The sequence below is a fragment of the Pristiophorus japonicus genome, unplaced genomic scaffold (assembly GCF_044704955.1).
Source record: "Pristiophorus japonicus isolate sPriJap1 unplaced genomic scaffold, sPriJap1.hap1 HAP1_SCAFFOLD_253, whole genome shotgun sequence".
NCBI classification, from domain to species: domain Eukaryota; kingdom Metazoa; phylum Chordata; class Chondrichthyes; family Pristiophoridae; genus Pristiophorus; species Pristiophorus japonicus.
In genome coordinates this window covers 193,945-212,495 of record NW_027252263.1, presented here as the reverse complement: position 1 = coordinate 212,495, position 18,551 = coordinate 193,945, and the positions used below count along the sequence as shown (strand labels likewise).

Below are 18,551 nucleotides of genomic sequence, written 5' to 3'. Positions count from 1 at the left end.
TGCCATCTACTGTCGATTGCAGGAACGGTGCCGTATAACTTGTTCAAGATCGCTCATGTTCCAAGTCTTTAGTTGTAGTGACCTTTCTTTTTATGTCGATAGGCTTAAAGTTCGAGTGATTTAAATGTTGGTAGCTGTAACTCTGAAGCATTGGTTGGTGCTATGTGTGTAACCATGCTACAGTACAGTCCTTGGCCAATGCTGAGCCAGGTGGCCCCAGCCAGGGTTGCAGTGCAGGCACTACAATTTGCATCAGCACTGGTGGGCATGGCAGGGGAGGGGAGGGGAGGGGAACTGGTTGAGGAAGACAGATCGGCCCATCCATCCACAATTTTCCATCCTGACCACCACCACCCATTGCAGCACCTCGTTGTTAAGTAACTCCATGGGTTTCTCATCGCCCCACTATATCTGTGTGTTGAGCACTTGGTAAAGAATGTCTTGATGTCTGGCCTAAGTTTATCTTTTACTAAATTGAATCTGTCTCCCTTTGTTTTACTCACAGACTTAATTAATCCATCCCCCTAAATCTTGCTTCACCTCCTTTCCACTGTTTCCAGTCTTTCATAATTCATAGCGAGGGGATTTGAATACAGGGGCAGGGAGGTGTTGCTACAGTTGTACAGGGCCTTGGTGAGGCCACACCTGGAGTATTGTGTACAGTTTTGGTCTCCTAACTTGAGGAAGGACATTCTTGCTATTGAGGGAGTGCAGCGAAGGTTCACCAGACTGATTCCCGGGATGGCGGGACTGACCTATCAAGAAAGATTGGATCAATTGGGCTTGTATTCACTGGAGTTCAGAAGAATGAGAGGGGACCTCATAGAAACGTTTAAAATTCTGACGGGTTTAGACAGGTTAGATGCAGAAAGAATGTTCCCAATGTTGGGGAAGTCCAGAACCAGGGGTCACAGTCTGAGGATAAGGGGTAAGCCATTTAGGACCGAGATGAGGAGAAACTTCTTCACCCAGAGAGTGGTGAACCTGTGGAATTCTCTACCACAGAAAGTAGTTGAGGCCAATTCACTAAATATATTCAAAAGGGAGTTAGATGAAGTCCTTACTACTCGGGGGATCAAGGGTTATGGCGAGAAAGCAGGAAGGGGGTACTGAAGTTTCATGTTCAGCCATGAACTCATTGAATGGCGGTGCAGGCTAGAAGGGCTGAATGGCCTGCTCCTGCACCTATTTTCTATGTTTCTATGTTTCTATGTTTCTACACCTTTGATGCAAGGGATCAGGTCTGTGGACCTTCTCTGCACTGCTTCCAGCGCTTAGAATCATAGAAGGTTACAGCACAGAAGGAGGACATTCGACCCGTCGAGCCCTTGCCGGCTCTCTGCAGGAGCACCTTAACTACTCCCACTCCTCCGCCCTTTCCCTGTAGCCCTGCAATTTTTTTTCTTTCAGGTACTTATCCAACTCCCTTTTGAAAGCAGTGATTGAGGCTGCCTGCAGTGCATTCCAGATCCTAACCACTCTCTGTGTAAAAACGTTTTTTCTTCTGTCGTCTTTGGTTCTTCCACCAATCACCTTAAATCTGTGTGTCTGGTTCCCGACCCTTCCACCAATGGGAACAGTCTCTCTCTCCTCTGTCCAGACCCCTTGTGATTTTGAACATCTCTATCAAATCTCCTCTCAACCACCTCTGCTCCAAGGAGAACAACCCCAACTTCTCCAGTCTATGCACGTCACTGAAGTCCCTCATCCCTGGAACCATTCTCGTAAATCTTTTCTGCTCCCTCTCTAAGGCCTTCACATCCTTCCTAAAGTGCGGGGCCCAGAATTGGACACAACACTCTGGTTCATCATAGTTTCAACGCTTTTGTACTCTTTCTCTCTATTAATGAAGCCAAGGATCCCGTAAGCTTTTTTAACAGCTTTCTAAACCTGCCCTGCCACCTTCAACGATTTGTGCACACATACCCCCAGGTCGCTCTGTTCCTGCACCCCTTTAGGATTGTGCCCATTAGTTTTTATTTCCTCTCCTCATTCTTTCTTTCTGCTAAAATGTATCACTTCACACTCGAAGCTCGACACCATCCAGGACAAAGCAACCCATCTACCACCTTAAACACTCACTCCCTCCATCACCGGCTCACCGTGGCTGCAGTGTGCACCATCTACAAAATGCACTGCAGCAACTCGCCAAAGCTTCTTCGGCAGCACCTCCCAAACCTGCGACCTCTACCACCTAGAAGGACAAGGGCAGCAGGAACACCACCACCTCCACGTTCCCCTCCCAGTCACACACCATCCTGACTTGGAAATATATCGCTGTTTTTATTGCGGATTCCAGCTTCTCGCAGCGTTTTGTTTTTGTTGCACTGCTCATGGTATAGTCTGACCAGTTTGATCAGCCCTTCCTCTGACTTGGAATCGCCTGTTCGGGCGATGTAGTTTGACATTTGTTACTTGCTGCTCTATGCTAGGAGGACATGTTGAGCATGAAGTCTGTACGACTCCTCGCTTTCTTTCATTTTCCTTTCCATCATCATAGGCAGTCCCTCGAAACAAGGATGACTTGCTTCCATTCCAAAAAAAGGATGAGTTCACAGGTGTTTCAATGAAGGACCTGATATTCCAGATCCCGAACTACATCCTGAAGGGTGGAAGATGCCTGTGTGTGGATTGTTTGACGTGGGGTGACCGTTACACACCAGCCACCACACGGGCTTGACAGAGCGAGGTCTTGGTCCAGGGGCAAGGGTTAACCAGGACCACTGGAGACCTGCTCTGCTGCACGGACCCAGTGTGCTCACATATAGAAACACAGAAATTTACAGCGCAGAATGAGGCCATTTCAGTCCATCGTGTCCACGCTAGCCGACATATCACAGTGTGGCCTGGCCCGTGCTGCCCCCGGCCCCTTGCCTCTCCCCGTCCCCGGCCCCGGCGCGCCCCTCTCCCCGTCCCCGGCCCCGGCGCGCCCCTCTCCCCGGCCCCGGCCCCGGCGCGCCCCTCTCCCCGTCCCCGTCCCCGGCGCGCCCCTCTCCCCGTCCCCGTCCCCGGCGCGCCCCTCTCCCCGTCCCCGGCCCCGGCGCGCCCCTCTCCCCGGCCCCGGCCCCGGCGCGCCCCTCTCCCCGGCCCCGGCCCCGGCGCGCCCCTCTCCCCGGCCCCGTCCCCGGCGCGCCCCTCTCCCCGTCCCCGTCCCCGGCGCGCCCCTCTCCCCGTCCCCGGCCCCGGCGCGCCCCTTTCCCCGGCCCCGGCCCCGGCGCGCCCCTCTCCCCGGCCCCGGCCCCGGCCCCGGCGCGCCCCTCTCCCCGTCCCCGGCCCCGGCGCGCCCCTCTCCCCGGCCCCGTCCTCGGCGCGCCCCTCTCCCCGTCCCCGGCCCCGGCGCGCCCCTCTCCCCGGCCCCGGCCCCGGCGCGCCCCTCTCCCCGTCCCCGTCCCCGGCGCGCCCCGCTCCCCGTCCCCGGCGCGCCCCTCTCCCCGTCCCCGTCCCCGGCGCGCCCCTCTCCCCGTCCCCGTCCCCGGCGCGCCCCTCTCCCCGTCCCCGTCCCCGGCGCGCCCCTCTCCCCGGCCCCGGCCCCGGCGCGCCCCTCTCCCCGGCCCCGGCCCCGGCGCGCCCCTCTCCCCGGCCCCGGCCCCGGCGCGCCCCTCTCCCCGGCCCCGGCCCCGGCGCGCCCCTCTCCCCGTCCCCGGCCCCGGCGCGCCCCTCTCCCCGTCCCCGTCCCCGGCGCGCCCCTCTCCCCGTCCCCGGCGCGCCCCTCTCCCCGTCCCCGGCGCGCCCCTCTCCCCGTCCCCGTCCCCGGCGCGCCCCTCTCCCCGGCCCCGGCCCCGGCGCGCCCCTCTCCCCGTCCCCGTCCCCGGCGCGCCCCTCTCCCCGTCCCCGGCCCCGGCGCGCCCCTCTCCCCGTCCCCGGCGCGCCCCTCTCCCCGTCCCCGGCCCCGACGCGCCCCTCTCCCCGTCCCCGGCGCGCCCCTCTCCCCGTCCCCGGCGCGCCCCTCTCCCCGTCCCCGTCCCCGGCGCGCCCCTCTCCCCGTCCCCGGCGCGCCCCTCTCCCCGTCCCCGGCGCGCCCCTCTCCCCGTCCCCGGCGCGCCCCTCTCCCCGTCCCCGGCGCGCCCCTCTCCCCGTCCCCGGCGCGCCCCTCTCCCCGTCCCCGGCGCGCCCCTCTCCCCGTCCCCGGCGCGCCCCTCTCCCCGTCCCCGGCGCGCCCCTCTCCCCGTCCCCGGCGCGCCCCTCTCCCCGGCCCCGGCCCCGGCGCGCCCCTCTCCCCGGCCCCGGCCCCGGCGCGCCCCTCTCCCCGGCCCCGGCCCCGGCGCGCCCCTCTCCCCAGCGCGCCCCTCTCCCCGGCCCCGGCCCCGGCGCGCCCCTCTCCCCGGCCCCGGCGCGCCCCTCTCCCCGTCCCCGTCCCCGGCGCGCCCCTCTCCCCGTCCCCGTCCCCGGCGCGCCCCTCTCCCCGTCCCCGTCCCCGGCGCGCCCCTCTCCCCGTCCCCGGCCCCGGCGCGCCCCTCTCCCCGACCCCGGCCCCGGCGCGCCCCTCTCCCCGGCCCCGGCCCCGGCGCGCCCCTCTCCCCGGCCCCGGCCCCGGCGCGCCCCTCTCCCCGGCGCGCCCCTCTCCCCGGCGCGCCCCTCTCCCCGGCGCGCCCCTCTCCCCGGCGCGCCCCTCTCCCCGGCCCCGTCCCCGGCGCGCCCCTCTCCCCGTCCCCGGCGCGCCCCTCTCCCCGTCCCCGTCCCCGGCGCGCCCCTCTCCCCGTCCCCGGCGCGCCCCTCTCCCCGTCCCCGGCCCCGGCGCGCCCCTCTCCCCGTCCCCGGCCCCGGCGCGCCCCTCTCCCCGGCCCCGGCCCCGGCGCGCCCCTCTCCCCGGCCCCGGCCCCGGCGCGCCCCTCTCCCCGACCCCGGCCCCGGCGCGCCCCTCTCCCCGTCCCCGGCGCGCCCCTCTCCCCGACCCCGGCGCGCCCCTCTCCCCGGCCCCGGCCCCGGCGCGCCCCTCTCCCCGGCCCCGGCGCGCCCCTCTCCCCGGCCCCGGCCCCGGCGCGCCCCTCTCCCCGGCCCCGGCGCGCCCCTCTCCCCGGCCCCGGCCCCGGCGCGCCCCTCTCCCCGGCCCCGGCCCCGGCGCGCCCCTCTCCCCGGCCCCGGCCCCAGCGCGCCCCTCTCCCCGGCCCCGGCGCGCCCCTCTCCCCGTCCCCGGCGCGCCCCGCTCCCCGTCCCCGGCGCGCCCCTCTCCCCGTCCCCGTCCCCGGCGCGCCCCTCTCCCCGTCCCCGTCCCCGGCGCGCCCCTCTCCCCGTCCCCGTCCCCGGCGCGCCCCTCTCCCCGTCCCCGTCCCCGGCGCGCCCCTCTCCCCGTCCCCGTCCCCGGCGCGCCCCTCTCCCCGGCCCCGGCGGTCCCCGGCCCCGGCCCCGGCGCGCCCCTCTCCCCGGCCCCGGCCCCGGCGCGCCCCTCTCCCCGGCCCCGGCCCCGGCGCGCCCCTCTCCCCGGCCCCGGCCCCGGCGCGCCCCTCTCCCCGGCCCCGGCCCCGGCGCGCCCCTCTCCCCGGCCCCGGCCCCGGCGCGCCCCTCTCCCCGGCCCCGGCCCCGGCGCGCCCCTCTCCCCGGCCCCAGCGCGCCCCTCTCCCCGGCCCCGGCGCGCCCCTCTCCCCGTCCCCGGCGCGCCCCGCTCCCCGTCCCCGGCGCGCCCCTCTCCCCGTCCCCGTCCCCGGCGCGCCCCTCTCCCCGTCCCCGTCCCCGGCGCGCCCCTCTCCCCGTCCCCGTCCCCGGCGCGCCCCTCTCCCCGTCCCCGTCCCCGGCGCGCCCCTCTCCCCGGCCCCGGCGCGCCCCTCTCCCCGGCCCCGGCCCCGGCGCGCCCCTCTCCCCGGCCCCGGCGCGCCCCTCTCCCCGGCCCCGGCCCCGGCGCGCCCCTCTCCCCGGCCCCGGCCCCGGCGCGCCCCTCTCCCCGGCCCCGGCCCCGGCGCGCCCCTCTCCCCGGCCCCGGCCCCGGCGCGCCCCTCTCCCCGGCCCCGGCGCGCCCCTCTCCCCGGCCCCGGCGCGCCCCTCTCCCCGGCCCCGGCGCGCCCCTCTCCCCGGCCCCGGCCCCGGCGCGCCCCGGCCCCGGCGCAATCTGCCAGCACTATCCAGGCTTGCACATGAAGGAGTAGTGTAGGATAGTCTGTGCCTTTGGTGAGGAAGAGAAAGATGCATCTTATTAAAAACTCTTGACTCTTGTATTACTGTGGCTACAAACTGGCACCTGGTCTCATGCTCCAAGTGTGATGGTACAGGTGCTGCAATAATCCAAAATAAGCAACAGACACAGCTTATTGTATACAAATCTGAGGCCAATGGAAGGACGGTCAGCGTGGCAATGTGTTATTTTCCAGGACAATGAAACTGAAGATGAGGAGAAGTTGTGGCGAGAACTGATCATGGAGCGAGTGACGAAATCGGCTGACGCTTGCCTGACTGCACTGAATGTGATGACGTCGCCCAACATGTCTAAAGCCGTGTATATCGATGATGTGATCGAGAGAGTGATCCAGTTCACCAAATTCCACCTACAAAACACACTGTACCCACAGTACGACCCCGTCTACAGAATCGACACGCACGGATCAGGTCAGTGGCCATCTTCAATATCTCCACTCCATCAGCCAGCCCATGTTATATATTAGGGGCATCCTGACGTCTCAGCAGCAACCTGTGCTTCCAGTCCTCATCAACAGTCGGTTGTCACCTTTTAAAAAGAAATTCACATTTGCAATTTGTGCAATCTCCCAGTGTGCAGTTAGGAATGGCTCTGATTCTAGGCAGAGGTTCCGAGCTGCTCAGTCCTCCCTAAAACTCCAAATGTGTAAAAGCAACACTGCGGCTAATGAACCAATATTAAAATTATATATTTTTAACTTTATAGGAAGAAAGACTTGCATTTATAGAGCGCCTTTCACAACCTCCGGTCATCCCAAAGCACTTTACAGCCCATTAAGTAGTTTTAAAGTGTAGTCGTTGATATAATGTAGGAAGACCTCTGACAGTGCAGCACTCCCTCAGTACTGCCCCTCTGACAGTGCAGCACTCCCTCAGTACTGCCCCTCTGACAGTGCAGCACTCCCTCAGTACTGCCCCTCCGACAGTGCGGCGCGCCCTCAGCACTGCCCCTCCGACAGTGCGGCGCGCCCTCAGTACCGCCCCTCCGACAGTGCAGCGCGCCCTCAGTACTGCCCCTCCGACAGTGCGGCACTCCCTCAGTACTGCCCCTCTGACAGTGCAGCACTCCCTCAGTACCGCCCCTCCGACAGTGCAGTGCTCACTCAGTACTGCCCCTCCGACAGTGCAGCACTCCCTCAGTATTGCCCCTCCGACAGTGCAGCACTCCCTCAGTACTGCCCCTCTGACAGTGCAGCACTCCCTCAGTACCGCCCCTCCGACAGTGCGGTGCTCCCTCAGTACTGCCCCTCCGACAGTGCGGCACTCCCTCAGTACCGCCCCTCTGACAGTGCAGCACTCCCTCAGTACTGCCCCTCCGACAGTGCGGCGCTCTCTCAGTACTGTCCCTCCGACAGTGCAGCACTCCCTCAGTACTGCCCCTCCGACAGTGCGGCGCTCTCTCAGTACTGCCCCTCCGGCAGTGCGGCGCTCTCTCAGTACTGCCCCTCCGACATTGCAGCAGCCTAAATTACGTGCTCAAGTTTCTGTAATGGGCCTTGATCCCACCATTTTCTGAGTTAGAGATGAGAGAGAATGCTACCACAGAGCTACAGCTATCATGGTATTACACTGCTGTTCACTCCCTGACAGCTAGATTCGTGGCCTTCGGCTTGTTGTAATGTGATTGTGAAAATCTCGATCCATGTTCAGTTTGCCAACGTCGATGACATTGGGTGGGTAGGGGAGGGGACGGAGACTGATTGCACATTAGTCAGGTTAATGAGAAGTGGCAGTGAAGTTATTTTCCTGTGTACAGACAATTTGCAACACTGTGACAAAGCCTGCATCTCGGGCAATAATCTTAGTGACATTCTGCCATGTGCTGAATTGCACCTGTGTCATAAAGCATGTCATGTCACCGATAACTTGCATCTGCTTACCTCACAGTGACATCTAAACACCATGAAGAGAATCGCTATCATTCAAGTAAGTGAATGACAATTTCTCTGACATGTTCTCTGAAGAGAGGGAAAAACACCATATTGTACATAAAGTAACTGGAGGGGCAGGAGTGTAGGTCCTTATGGTCAGGTGCAGTTCAGCTCTTTGCATGACATTATGTGTAGTGTTGTGTAACTGCCTTGTGATGTCCATCCATTCGTGTGTGTGCCTGTATCAGTAATCGTGTACATGGTGGGTTGAGGTAAATGTATTGCTTCTAAACAGTGCTGCATGCAGGAGGAATGGTTGTGCTCATACTGCCGTATTAGGGAAAATGGGCGCTGTCATTTGATGCAGGTGCTTCCACTTGGCAATTCAACTGCATTTTGTTTGCGGAGGTGGGTGCATGACTAGGTTTATGGAAAAGTGATGGAGGTGCTGAGTTGTGTAGCACTCACGTCCCACATACCTTTCCCTTGTGGGCCTGATTGGTCAATTCCTGAGTGATTTAATGTCAAATCTGGTGACTGCACCCTGAGCAAGTGTTGTGGTCAGAGATCAGGCGCATGTTGCTGCTCAAACCTCAACCTGACCCAAATCAATAGGCACTGTGGGGTATGGGGAACTGCAGGAACACCTGTACATCCTTGTACTGAAGGTAGGTCGTCCCACATTTCCAGGAGTCATGCTCTGACCGACTACAACTTACTTTGGGGGCAGTTCACATTGTTGCAGTACATTCATTGGCACAGGTTCAACTGTGGAAACCTGTTGCTGCTTGATCTTCCATTATTTTCAACTAAATGCTTTTAGTTTCATTACTTGCTTGTTTATTTGTTTTGTACCGCACTCATCTGAGTTTATGAGTTGCTTTTATATGTATTTAACCATCATAGCTGCTCAATCTCTGTCTCTTCTGCCTCTGTTAGAGAGAACTTGTATCTGTGCTGTTAGCAACCAGTGTGCGATGGGGACTTCGTACTTGCCAGTATTAATTGGTGCTCATCGACTTCTTTGTCGCTAAGATTCAGACTATACTTCCCTTCCTTCCCCTTCCTCTAAGGATCCCTCCTGCCCTGGCCCTGACCTCACATCTTTTTCTAGTTTCTTGTTGATCTCCACTCAAGACCTTTCCGAGCCCATCCTGTTCATGAGACCCTATTCCCACCAAACTGCTGACCACCCAACTTCCTTTCCTGGTTCCCGTGTTAACGGTTCTCTCTCCTCAGGTACTGTCCTCTGCTCCCTCAAATCTGCCTTCATCACCCCTGAAAAAAAACAACCCTTGACCCCTCCATCCTTGCAAGCTACTGCCCCATCTCCAACCTCCCTTTCCTCTCAAGTCCTTGAACGTGTTGTCGTCTCCCAAATCCGTGCCCATCTTTCCCATAACTCCATGTTTGAATCCCTTCAATCAGGTTCCGCCCCTGCTGCAGTACTGAAACGGCTCTCATCAAAATCACAAATTACATCCTTTGTGACTGTGACAAAGGCAAACTATCTCTCCTTGTTCTTTTTGACTTTTCTGCAGCCTTTGACACGGTTAATCACACCACTCTTCTCCAACGCTTCTCCACCTCGTCCAGGTGGGTGGGACTGCACTCGCTGGTTCCATTCTTACCTATCTAATCGTAGGCAGAGAATCACATGCAATGCCTTCTCTTCCCGCCCCCGCATCATTACCTCTGGTGTCCCCCAAGGACCTGTCCTTGGCCCCTTCCTATTTCTCATCTACATGTTGCTCCTTGGCGACATCATCCGAACACACAGCGTCAGTTTCCACATGTACGCTGAACAGAATTCACGTATAGGCATCTTCCACCCTTCAAAATGAAGTTCGGGATCTGGCCATTAGGACCCTCATGGAGAACCCCAACAGCGACAGACTGGAATGTCACACACTGCTTTCGTTGCTTGGGAACTCGGAAGTTTCGATGTAGACATCGTCGCCCTAAGCGAGAGCCGGCAGGCAGGGGATGGCCAGCTCAAAGAATAAGGTGGTGGTTACACCACCTTCTGGAAAGGTAAACCAGAAGATGCACACCGCCTCCATGGGATAGCCAAAGCACTAAAGCATGGTGGAGAAGCATTATTGGTGCAAATATATGATTTCATTTCTCTTATATGCAAGGAAAAGAGCATGCCGGGGATCTCAGAGACACGGAAATCGTGATCATTTTCAAGAAAGGCGACAAGTCGATTGCGGTAATTGGAGGAGTTTCCCTGCTATCTGCCACAGGGAAAGTCATCGCAAGAATCCTCATCAATCGCCTTCTCCCAGTGGCTGAAGAGCTCCTCCCAGAGTCACAATGGACATGATCTTCACCATGCGGCAAATCCAAGAGAAATGCAGGGAACAGCACCAATCCCTGTACATGGCCTTTGACCTCACTGTGAGGGATTGTGGAGCGTTCTCCTCAAATTCAGTTGCCCTCAAAAGTGATCCTGACCAATGGATCCACCACAGACCCAATCCACATTCGGACCGGGATTGAGCAAGGTTGTGTCACTGCACCGACGCTCTTCTTGATCTTCCTTGCTGCAGTGCTCCATTTCACCCTCAGTAAGCTCCCCGCTAGAGTAGAGTTAATCTACAGAACAAACGGGAAACTGTTCAACCTCCGCCGCCTCCAGGTCAGATCCAAGGTCGTGCCATCCTCTGTGATTGAATTACAGTATTTAATGCGCACACTCGGAGGCCGAACTGCAAACCATCGTCAACATCTTCACCGAAACATACGAGAGCAAGGGCCTTACACTAAACATCCGTAAGGCAAAGGTCCTCTATCAACCTACCCCCCGCACCCCCCCCCCCCCCCTTCCTGATCGTCAAGATCTGCGGCGCGGCCCTTGACACCGTGGACAATTTTCCATACCTTGGGAGCTTAGTGTCAACAAAGGCAGACATTGATGATGAAGTCCAATCCCGCCTTCAGTGTGCCAGTGCAGCCTTCGATCTCCTGAGGAAGAGAGTGTTTGAAGACCAAGACCTCAAACCTGGCACCAAGCTCATTGTCTACAGAGCAGTAGTGACACCCGCCCTCCTATATGGTTCAGAGACATGCACTATGTACAGCAGGCACCTCAAAGCACTGGAGAAGTACCACCAACACTGCCTCCGCAAGATCCTGCAAATCCATTGGCAGGATAGGTGCACCAACGTCTGTGTTCTCGATCAGGCCAACATCCCCAGCATCGAAGCATTGACCACGCTCGACCAGCTCCGTTGGGCAGGCCACATCGTCCACATGCCCGAAACGAGACTCCCAAAGCAAGCGCTCTACTCTGAGGTCCGCGACATGGCAAGCGAGCCCCAGGTGGGCAGAGGAAACACCCTCCAAAGACACTCTCCAAGCCTCCTTGAACATGTGCAACATTCCCACTGACACCTGGGAACTCCTGGCCCAAGACTGTCCAAAGTGGAGGAAAAGCATCCGGGAAGGCGGCGAGCACCTCGAGCTTCTTCGCTGGGAGCAAGCTGGAGCCAAGCTTAAACAGTGGAAGGAGCGCACAACAACCCAGGCCCCCCCACCCACCCGTCCCTCCAACCACCGTCTGCCCCACCTGTGACAGAGAGTGTCGGTCCCGCATTGGACTCAGTCACTTGAGAACTCATTTTTATTGTGGAAGCAAGTCATCCTCGACTCCAAGGGACTGCCTAAGAATAAGAACATCGCCCGTCTTTGACCTTACATCTGCTGCTGAAACCCTCATCCATGCCTTTGTTACCTCTCCCTTGTTAACTATTCCAATGCACTCCTGGCTGGCCTCCCACATTCTATCCTTCGTAAACCTGAGGTGTTCCAGAACTCGTCTGCCCGTGTCCTAACTCGCACCGTCCCGCTCAACCATCACCCCTGCGCTCGCTGACCTACATTGGCTCCCGGTTAAGCAACGCCTTGATTTCAAAATTCTCATCTTTGTTTTCAAATCCCTCCATGGCCCTCGCCCCTCCCTCTCTCTCTAATCTGCTCCAGACCCACAACCCACAACCCACCCCCCCCCCCCCCCCCCCCAAAGATATCTGCGCTACTCTGATTCTGGCCTCTTGAGCATCCCATCAGTGGCCATGCCTTCAGCTGCCTGGCCTAAGCTCTGGAGCTCCATTCCTAAACCTCTCCGTCTCTCTACCTCTCTTTTCTCCTTTAAGACGCTCCTTAAAACCATCTCTTTGACCAAGCTTTTTGGTCACCTGCCCTAATTTCTTCTTGTGTGGCTGGGTATCAATTTTTTTGTCACAATAGCTCTGTGAAGCGCTTTGGGATGTTTTACTACGTTTAAGGTGCTATATAAATACAAGTTGTTCTTGCTCCTGCATGCTGCTGAGGCTTGCTACAAATCCAAATCCAAATCACAGCACGTCATATTTATAACCAAATGGGCGATACCGGGCAGAGGTGTGGACATCTTGTGGCTCGTGGGTGGCACTTGGCCCGGTTACTGTGGGTTATTTTGCTACAAACCTCCATCCTGTTACGTGCGGTGTTGATGGTAAGCCATGATGTTTTCTCCTTCCAGGAGGCGGCAGTTCAAGAGCCAAGCGAGCAAAGTATTCCAGCCATAAACAAAGGGTGATAGTCATGCTGTACAACAGAGTGTGTGACATTGTTTCAAACATCGCTGAATTGCTGGAGATACAGCTCCTTACCGACACTACAATCCTGCAGGTAGGCTATGACTGGGCCAGCACCTTGTGGAGTCTTGCACTCATCATTTACGGGCCTGTCTAAACTTCGGCTGATAACTTTCTTAGCAGCAGATTTTATGATTTTCAGTTGAGAGAAAAAAATTCTTTAACAATTAGTGAGTAGTGTTTTTTCCCCTGTAGCTGCTCAGTGTTTATAGAGATCACCAGCTGCACACTTTGATTAAATAACTTTATTAAGGCCCTCCCTTGCTCGAATGATCAGTAGCTAAAGTCATCATGTATGTCTCATGTAGCAATGAAACGGTTCCAGCGTTGATTCTTGGTCTGTGATGTGGTAGCTGATCTCAACTGGGGCAACAGTAAGGTTTCCATATTTACGAAAGGATATACTTGCTTTGGAAGCAGTTCAGAGAAGGTTCACTCGGTTGATTCTGGAGATGAGGGGGTTGACTTATGAGGAAAGGTTGAGGAGGTTGGGCCTCTACTCATTGGAATTCAGAAGAATGAGAGGTGATCTTATCGAAACGTATAAGATTATGAGGGGGCTTGACAAGGTGGATTTAGAGTGAATGTTTCCCTGATGGGGGAGACTAGAACTAGAGGGCATGATCAGTCAGAATGTGAATTTATAATGGGGAACAAAGAAATGGCAGACCAATTGAACAAATACTTTGGTTCTGTCTTCACTAAGGAAGCTCGGACTCCAGTACTCAGTGTCTAGGCTGATGCATAGAGCAGTCACCTAGGCAGTGTTTCAGAGGGCAATGAGCAATTTGTACCTTGAGGGCAGTGATGGCCTGAAATGGACCCCAGTCCTGCTGCAGTTATTGTAACAGAAGGTGGGCAGTGTGAAATTGGTCATCACTTGGGGAGGCAGCTGTTGCTGTCTGGTTAGAGTGTCCTGTAAAAAAATGATCATTTGGTAAACATAGAAAATAGGTGCAGGAGTAGGCCATTCGGCCCTTTGAGCCTGCACCACCGTTCAATAAGATCATGGCTGATCATTCCCTCAGTACCCCTTTCCTGCTTTCTCTCCATATCCCTTGATCCCTTTGCTGTAAGGGCTATATCTAATTCCCTTTTGAATATATCTAACAAACTGGCCTCAACAACTTTCTGCAGTAGAGAATTCCACAGATTAACAACATCTCTTTGAGTGAAGAAGTTTCTCCTCATCTCAGTCCTAAATGGTGATCCCTTATTCTTAGATTGTGTCCCCTGATTCTGGACTTCCCCAACATCGGGAACATTCTTCCCGCATCTAACCTGTCCAGTCAGAATCTTATATATTTCTATGAGATCCCCTCTCATCCTTCTAAACTCCAGTGTATAAAGGCCCAGTTGATCCAGTCTCTCCTCATATGTCAGTCCAGCCATCCCTGGAATCAGTCTGGTGAACCTTCGCTGCACTCCCTCAATAGCAAGAACGTCCTTCCTCAGATTAAGAACTTCCCAGGAGTGTGATCTGGTGAGCAGTAGCATTTGGCTGCGGATTGCACAATATTTACGGCGCAGAAACAGGCCATTGGGCCCAACAGCTCCATGCCGATGTTTATGCTCCACACCAGCCTCTTCCCACCCTTCTTCATCTCACCTCATCAACATATCCTTCTATTCCTTCATCTCTCGTGTTTATATAGCATCCCCTTAACTGCATCACACCTCAACCACTGCCTATGGTGGTGAGATCCCCATTCCAACCACTCTCTGGATAAAGACGTTTCTCATCAATTCCCTGTTTGATTGATTAGTGTCTATCTTATATTTATGGCCCCTAGTTTTATTCTCGCAGTAAGTGAAAACATACCCTATCAAACCGTTTCATAATGTTGAAAGACCTCTAACAGGTGACCCCTCTGTTCTCTGTTCTAGAGAAAACATAGAAACATAGAAAATAGGTGCAGGAGTAGGCCATTCGGCCCTTCTAGCCTGCACCGCCATTCAATGAGTTCATGGCTGAACATGCAACTTCAGTACCCCATTCCTGCTTTCTCACCATACCCCTTGATTCCCCTAGTAGTAAGGACTTCATCTAACTCCTTTTTGAATATATTTAGTGAATTGGCCTCAACAACTTTCTGTGGTAGAGAATTCCACAGGTTCACCACTCTCTGGGTGAAGAAATTCCTCCTCATCTCGGTCCTAAATGGCTTACCCCTTATCCTTAGACTGTGTCCCCTGGTTCTGGACTTCCCCAACATTGGGAACATTCTTCCTGCATCTAACCTGTCTAACCCCAGCCTGTTCAATCTTTCCTAAAAGTTTTAATCTCTCACTTCTGGTATCATTCTAGTAAATCTTTTTTGCACCTTTTCCAGTGCCTCTATATCCTTTTTATAATATGAAGACCAGAACTCAGTGTTCCAAGTGAGGTCTAACTAAGGTTCTATACAAGTTTAACATAACCCCTCTGCTTTTCAATTCTATTCCTCTGGAAATAGACCCCAGTGCTGCTTTTTGATGGCCTTATTAACCTGCATCACTACTTTGTAATACCTCCAAGTTTGCAGATGACTCTAAGCTGGGTGGCGGTGTGAGTATTGAGGAGGACGCTAAGAAGCTGCAGGGTGACTTGGACAGGTTAGGTGAGTGGGCAAACGCATGGCAGATGCAGTATAGTGTGAATAAATGTGAGGTTATCCACTTTGGGGGCAAAAACACGAAGGCAGAATATTATCTGAATGGCGGCAGATTATGAAAAGGGGAGGTGCAACGAGACCTGGATGTCATGGTACATCAGTCATTGAAAGTTGGTATGCAGGTACAGCAGGCGGTGAAGAAGGCAAATGGTTTGTTGGCCTTCATAGCTAGGGGATTTGAGTATAGGAGCAGGGAGGTCTTACTGCAGTTGTACAGGGCCTTAGTGAGGCCTCACTTGGAATATTGTGTTCAGTTTTGGTCTCCTAATCTGAGGAAGGACGTTCTTGCTATTGAGGGAGTGCAGCGAAGGTTCACCAGAGTGATTCTCGGGATGGCAGGACTGACATATGAGGAGAGACTGGATCGACTGGGCCTCTATTCACGAATTTAGAAGGATGAGAGGGGATCTCATAGAAACATAAAATTCTGACGGGATTGGACAGGTTAGATGCAGGAAGAGTGTTCCCGATGTTGGGGAAGTCCAGAACCAGGGGACATAGTCTAAGGATAAGGGGTAAGCCATTAGGACTGAGATGAAGAGAAACTTCTTTACTCAGTGAGTTGTTAACCTGTGGAATTCCCTACCGCCGAGAGTTGTTGATGCCAGTTCATTGGATATATTCAAGAGGGAGTTAGATATGGCCCTTACAGCTAAAGGGATCAAGGGGTATGGAGAGAAATCAGGAAAGGGGTACTGAGGTGAATGATCAGCCATGATCTTATTGAATGGTGGTGCAGGCTCGAAGGGCCGAATGGCCTACTCCTGCACCTATTTTCTTTGTTTCTAAGAAATAGGAGCAGGAGTAGGCCATATGGCTCCTCGAGCCTGCTCCGCCATTTAATACGATCATAGCTGATCTGATCATTGACTCGGTTCCACTTCCCTGTCCGCTCCCCATAACCCCTTAATCCCTTATTAGTTAAGAAGCTGTCTATCTCTGTCTTAAATTTATTCAATGTCCCAGCTTCCACAGCTCTCTGAGGCAGCGAATTCCAGATTTACTCCCCTCAGAAGAAATTTCTCCTCCTCAGTTTTAAATGGGCGGCCCCTTATTCTAAGATCATGCCCTCTAGTTCTAGTCTCCCCTATTGGTGGAAACATCCTCTCTGCATACACCTCGTCAAGTCCCTTCATAATCTACTCTTTCTGTTACTTCGAAGAGTTCAGTAAGGTTGGTCAAGCACGACTTTTCATTTTGAAATCTGTGCTGACTATATTATATTTTTAATTTCTAGATCTTTTCTATTATATCTTTGAGTAAAGATTCCATTATCTTTCCTAGCACAGATGTTAAACTGACTGGTCTATAATTCTGTGTTCTATCTCCCTTTTTATATATAGGAAGCACATTAGTTATCTGCCAGTCCTGTGGCACGGTTGCCTTTTCTGATGAATTTTTATATTATGTAATAATGACCCTGCTATCTCTTGCTAACTTTTAATATGCACTGATGCAATCCATCCGGACCAGGGGATTTATCCTCTCCAAGATTAATTAGATTACCAATTATCTCCCACCATTCTATCTTAAATTTCTTTATATCCTTTTTGATCTCCTCTTCTAATGTCATGTCCACCATTTTAGTCTCCCTGGTAAATACATAAGAACATAAGAATTAGGAGCAGGAATCAGCCATTCGGCCCCTCGAGCCTGTTCCACCATTCATTAAGATCACGGCTGATCTTCTACCATTTTCCTGCACTATCCCCATATCCCTTGATTCTCTTAATATCCAAAAATCTATCGATCTCTGTCTTGAATATACTCAGCAACTGAGCCTGCACAGCCCTCTGTGGCAGAGAATTCCAAAGATTCACCACCCTCTGAGTGAAGAAACTTCTCCCCATCTCAGCCCTAAATGTCCGCCCCCTTATCCTGAGACGGTGACCCCTGGTTCTAGACTCCCCAGCCCGGGGGAAACACCCTCCCTGCATCCACCCTGTCAAGACCTGTAAGAATTGTGTCTGTTTCAATGAGATCACCTCTCATTCTTCTAAACTAGTGAATACAGGCCCAGTCTCCTCAATCTTTCCTCATAGGACAATCTCCCCATCCCAGGGATCAGTCTGGTGAACTTTCTTGGCACTACCTCAATGACAAGTATATCCTTCCTTGGGTAAGGAGACCAAAACCATACACAATACTCCAGGTGCGATCTCACCAGGGCCCGATATAGTTTCAGTAAGACGTCTTATCTCGTGTATCCTTTCGTGCTCCTATCCTGATTTTTTTTGTAAAATACTTTACTATTTCTTCTTGTATTCCTTGATAATTAAATTTTGCAGTTCTTCGTTGTCTTCCTAATTGTTTCTTTGACTTCTTTCCTACTGTTTTTGTATTCCCTTTTGTCACTCTCTCCTTTGTTGTTTATATACTTTCTCTTCAGTTTTAATTTTGCCCTTATTGTTCATCCATGTTACGTGATTGTACTTGGTGTGGGGACTGACCAGTATAACGTGGAAAAGGACATTTGTTCCAAAAAAAAGGATATCCGAAATATTATGTACCAGTTTGTAGCTAGGATTGTCCTTGTACGATCGCACTATAGGTTTGGATCATGTATGCCATACCCCCAGTTCTGCCAGGGAGGTTTAAGCTAGTTTGGCAGGGGACTGGGAATCTGAGTGCAGAGTTAGTGAAAGAAGCAAAGCTGCAAATAGAAGGCAGTGGCTAGAAAACAGACAAGGAGTTTGGCCGTGCTTCATGGTGTATACTTCAATGCAAGGGGTCTGGGAAATAAGGCAGAGGAACTGAGAGTACAGATAAAAGCAGGGAAGTCTTGCTACAGCTAGATAAGGTATTGGTGAGGCCACACCTGGAATACTGCGTGCAGTTTTGGTTTCCATATTAACGAAAGGATATACTTGCTTTGGAGATAGTTCAGAGAAGGTTCACTAGATGGATGAGGGGGTTGACTTATGAGGAAAGGTTGAGGAGGTTGGGCCTCTACTCATTGGAATTCAGAAGAATGAGAGGTGATCTTATAGAAACGTATAAGATTATGAGGGGGCTTGACAAGGTGGATGCAGAGAGGATGTTTCCACTGATGGGGGAGACTAGAACTAGGGGGCATGATCTTAGATTAAGGGGCCGCCCATTTAAAACTGAGATGAGGAGGAATTTCTTCTCTCAGGGTTGTAAATCTGGAATTCCCTGCCTCAGAGTGCTGTGGAAGCTGGGACATTGAATAAATTTAAGACAGAGAGAGACAGTTTCTTAACCGATAAGGGAATAAGGGGTTATGGGGAGCGGGCGGG

General features: G+C 54.6%; 1 protein-coding gene across 1 annotated transcript in view; it reads left to right on the top strand.

Annotated features, from left to right (window-relative positions):
• Window positions 1-18,551, top strand: part of nipblb (NIPBL cohesin loading factor b) — a gene marked incomplete at its 3' end in the record, with an annotated part of 524,975 nt that overhangs the window by 325,932 nt on the left and 180,492 nt on the right. The window contains exons 18-19 of the mRNA XM_070871482.1: window positions 6,300-6,534; window positions 12,523-12,671. Coding sequence (XP_070727583.1) covers window positions 6,300-6,534; window positions 12,523-12,671 — 384 coding nt within the window. The remainder of the gene's footprint in view (window positions 1-6,299; window positions 6,535-12,522; window positions 12,672-18,551) is intronic.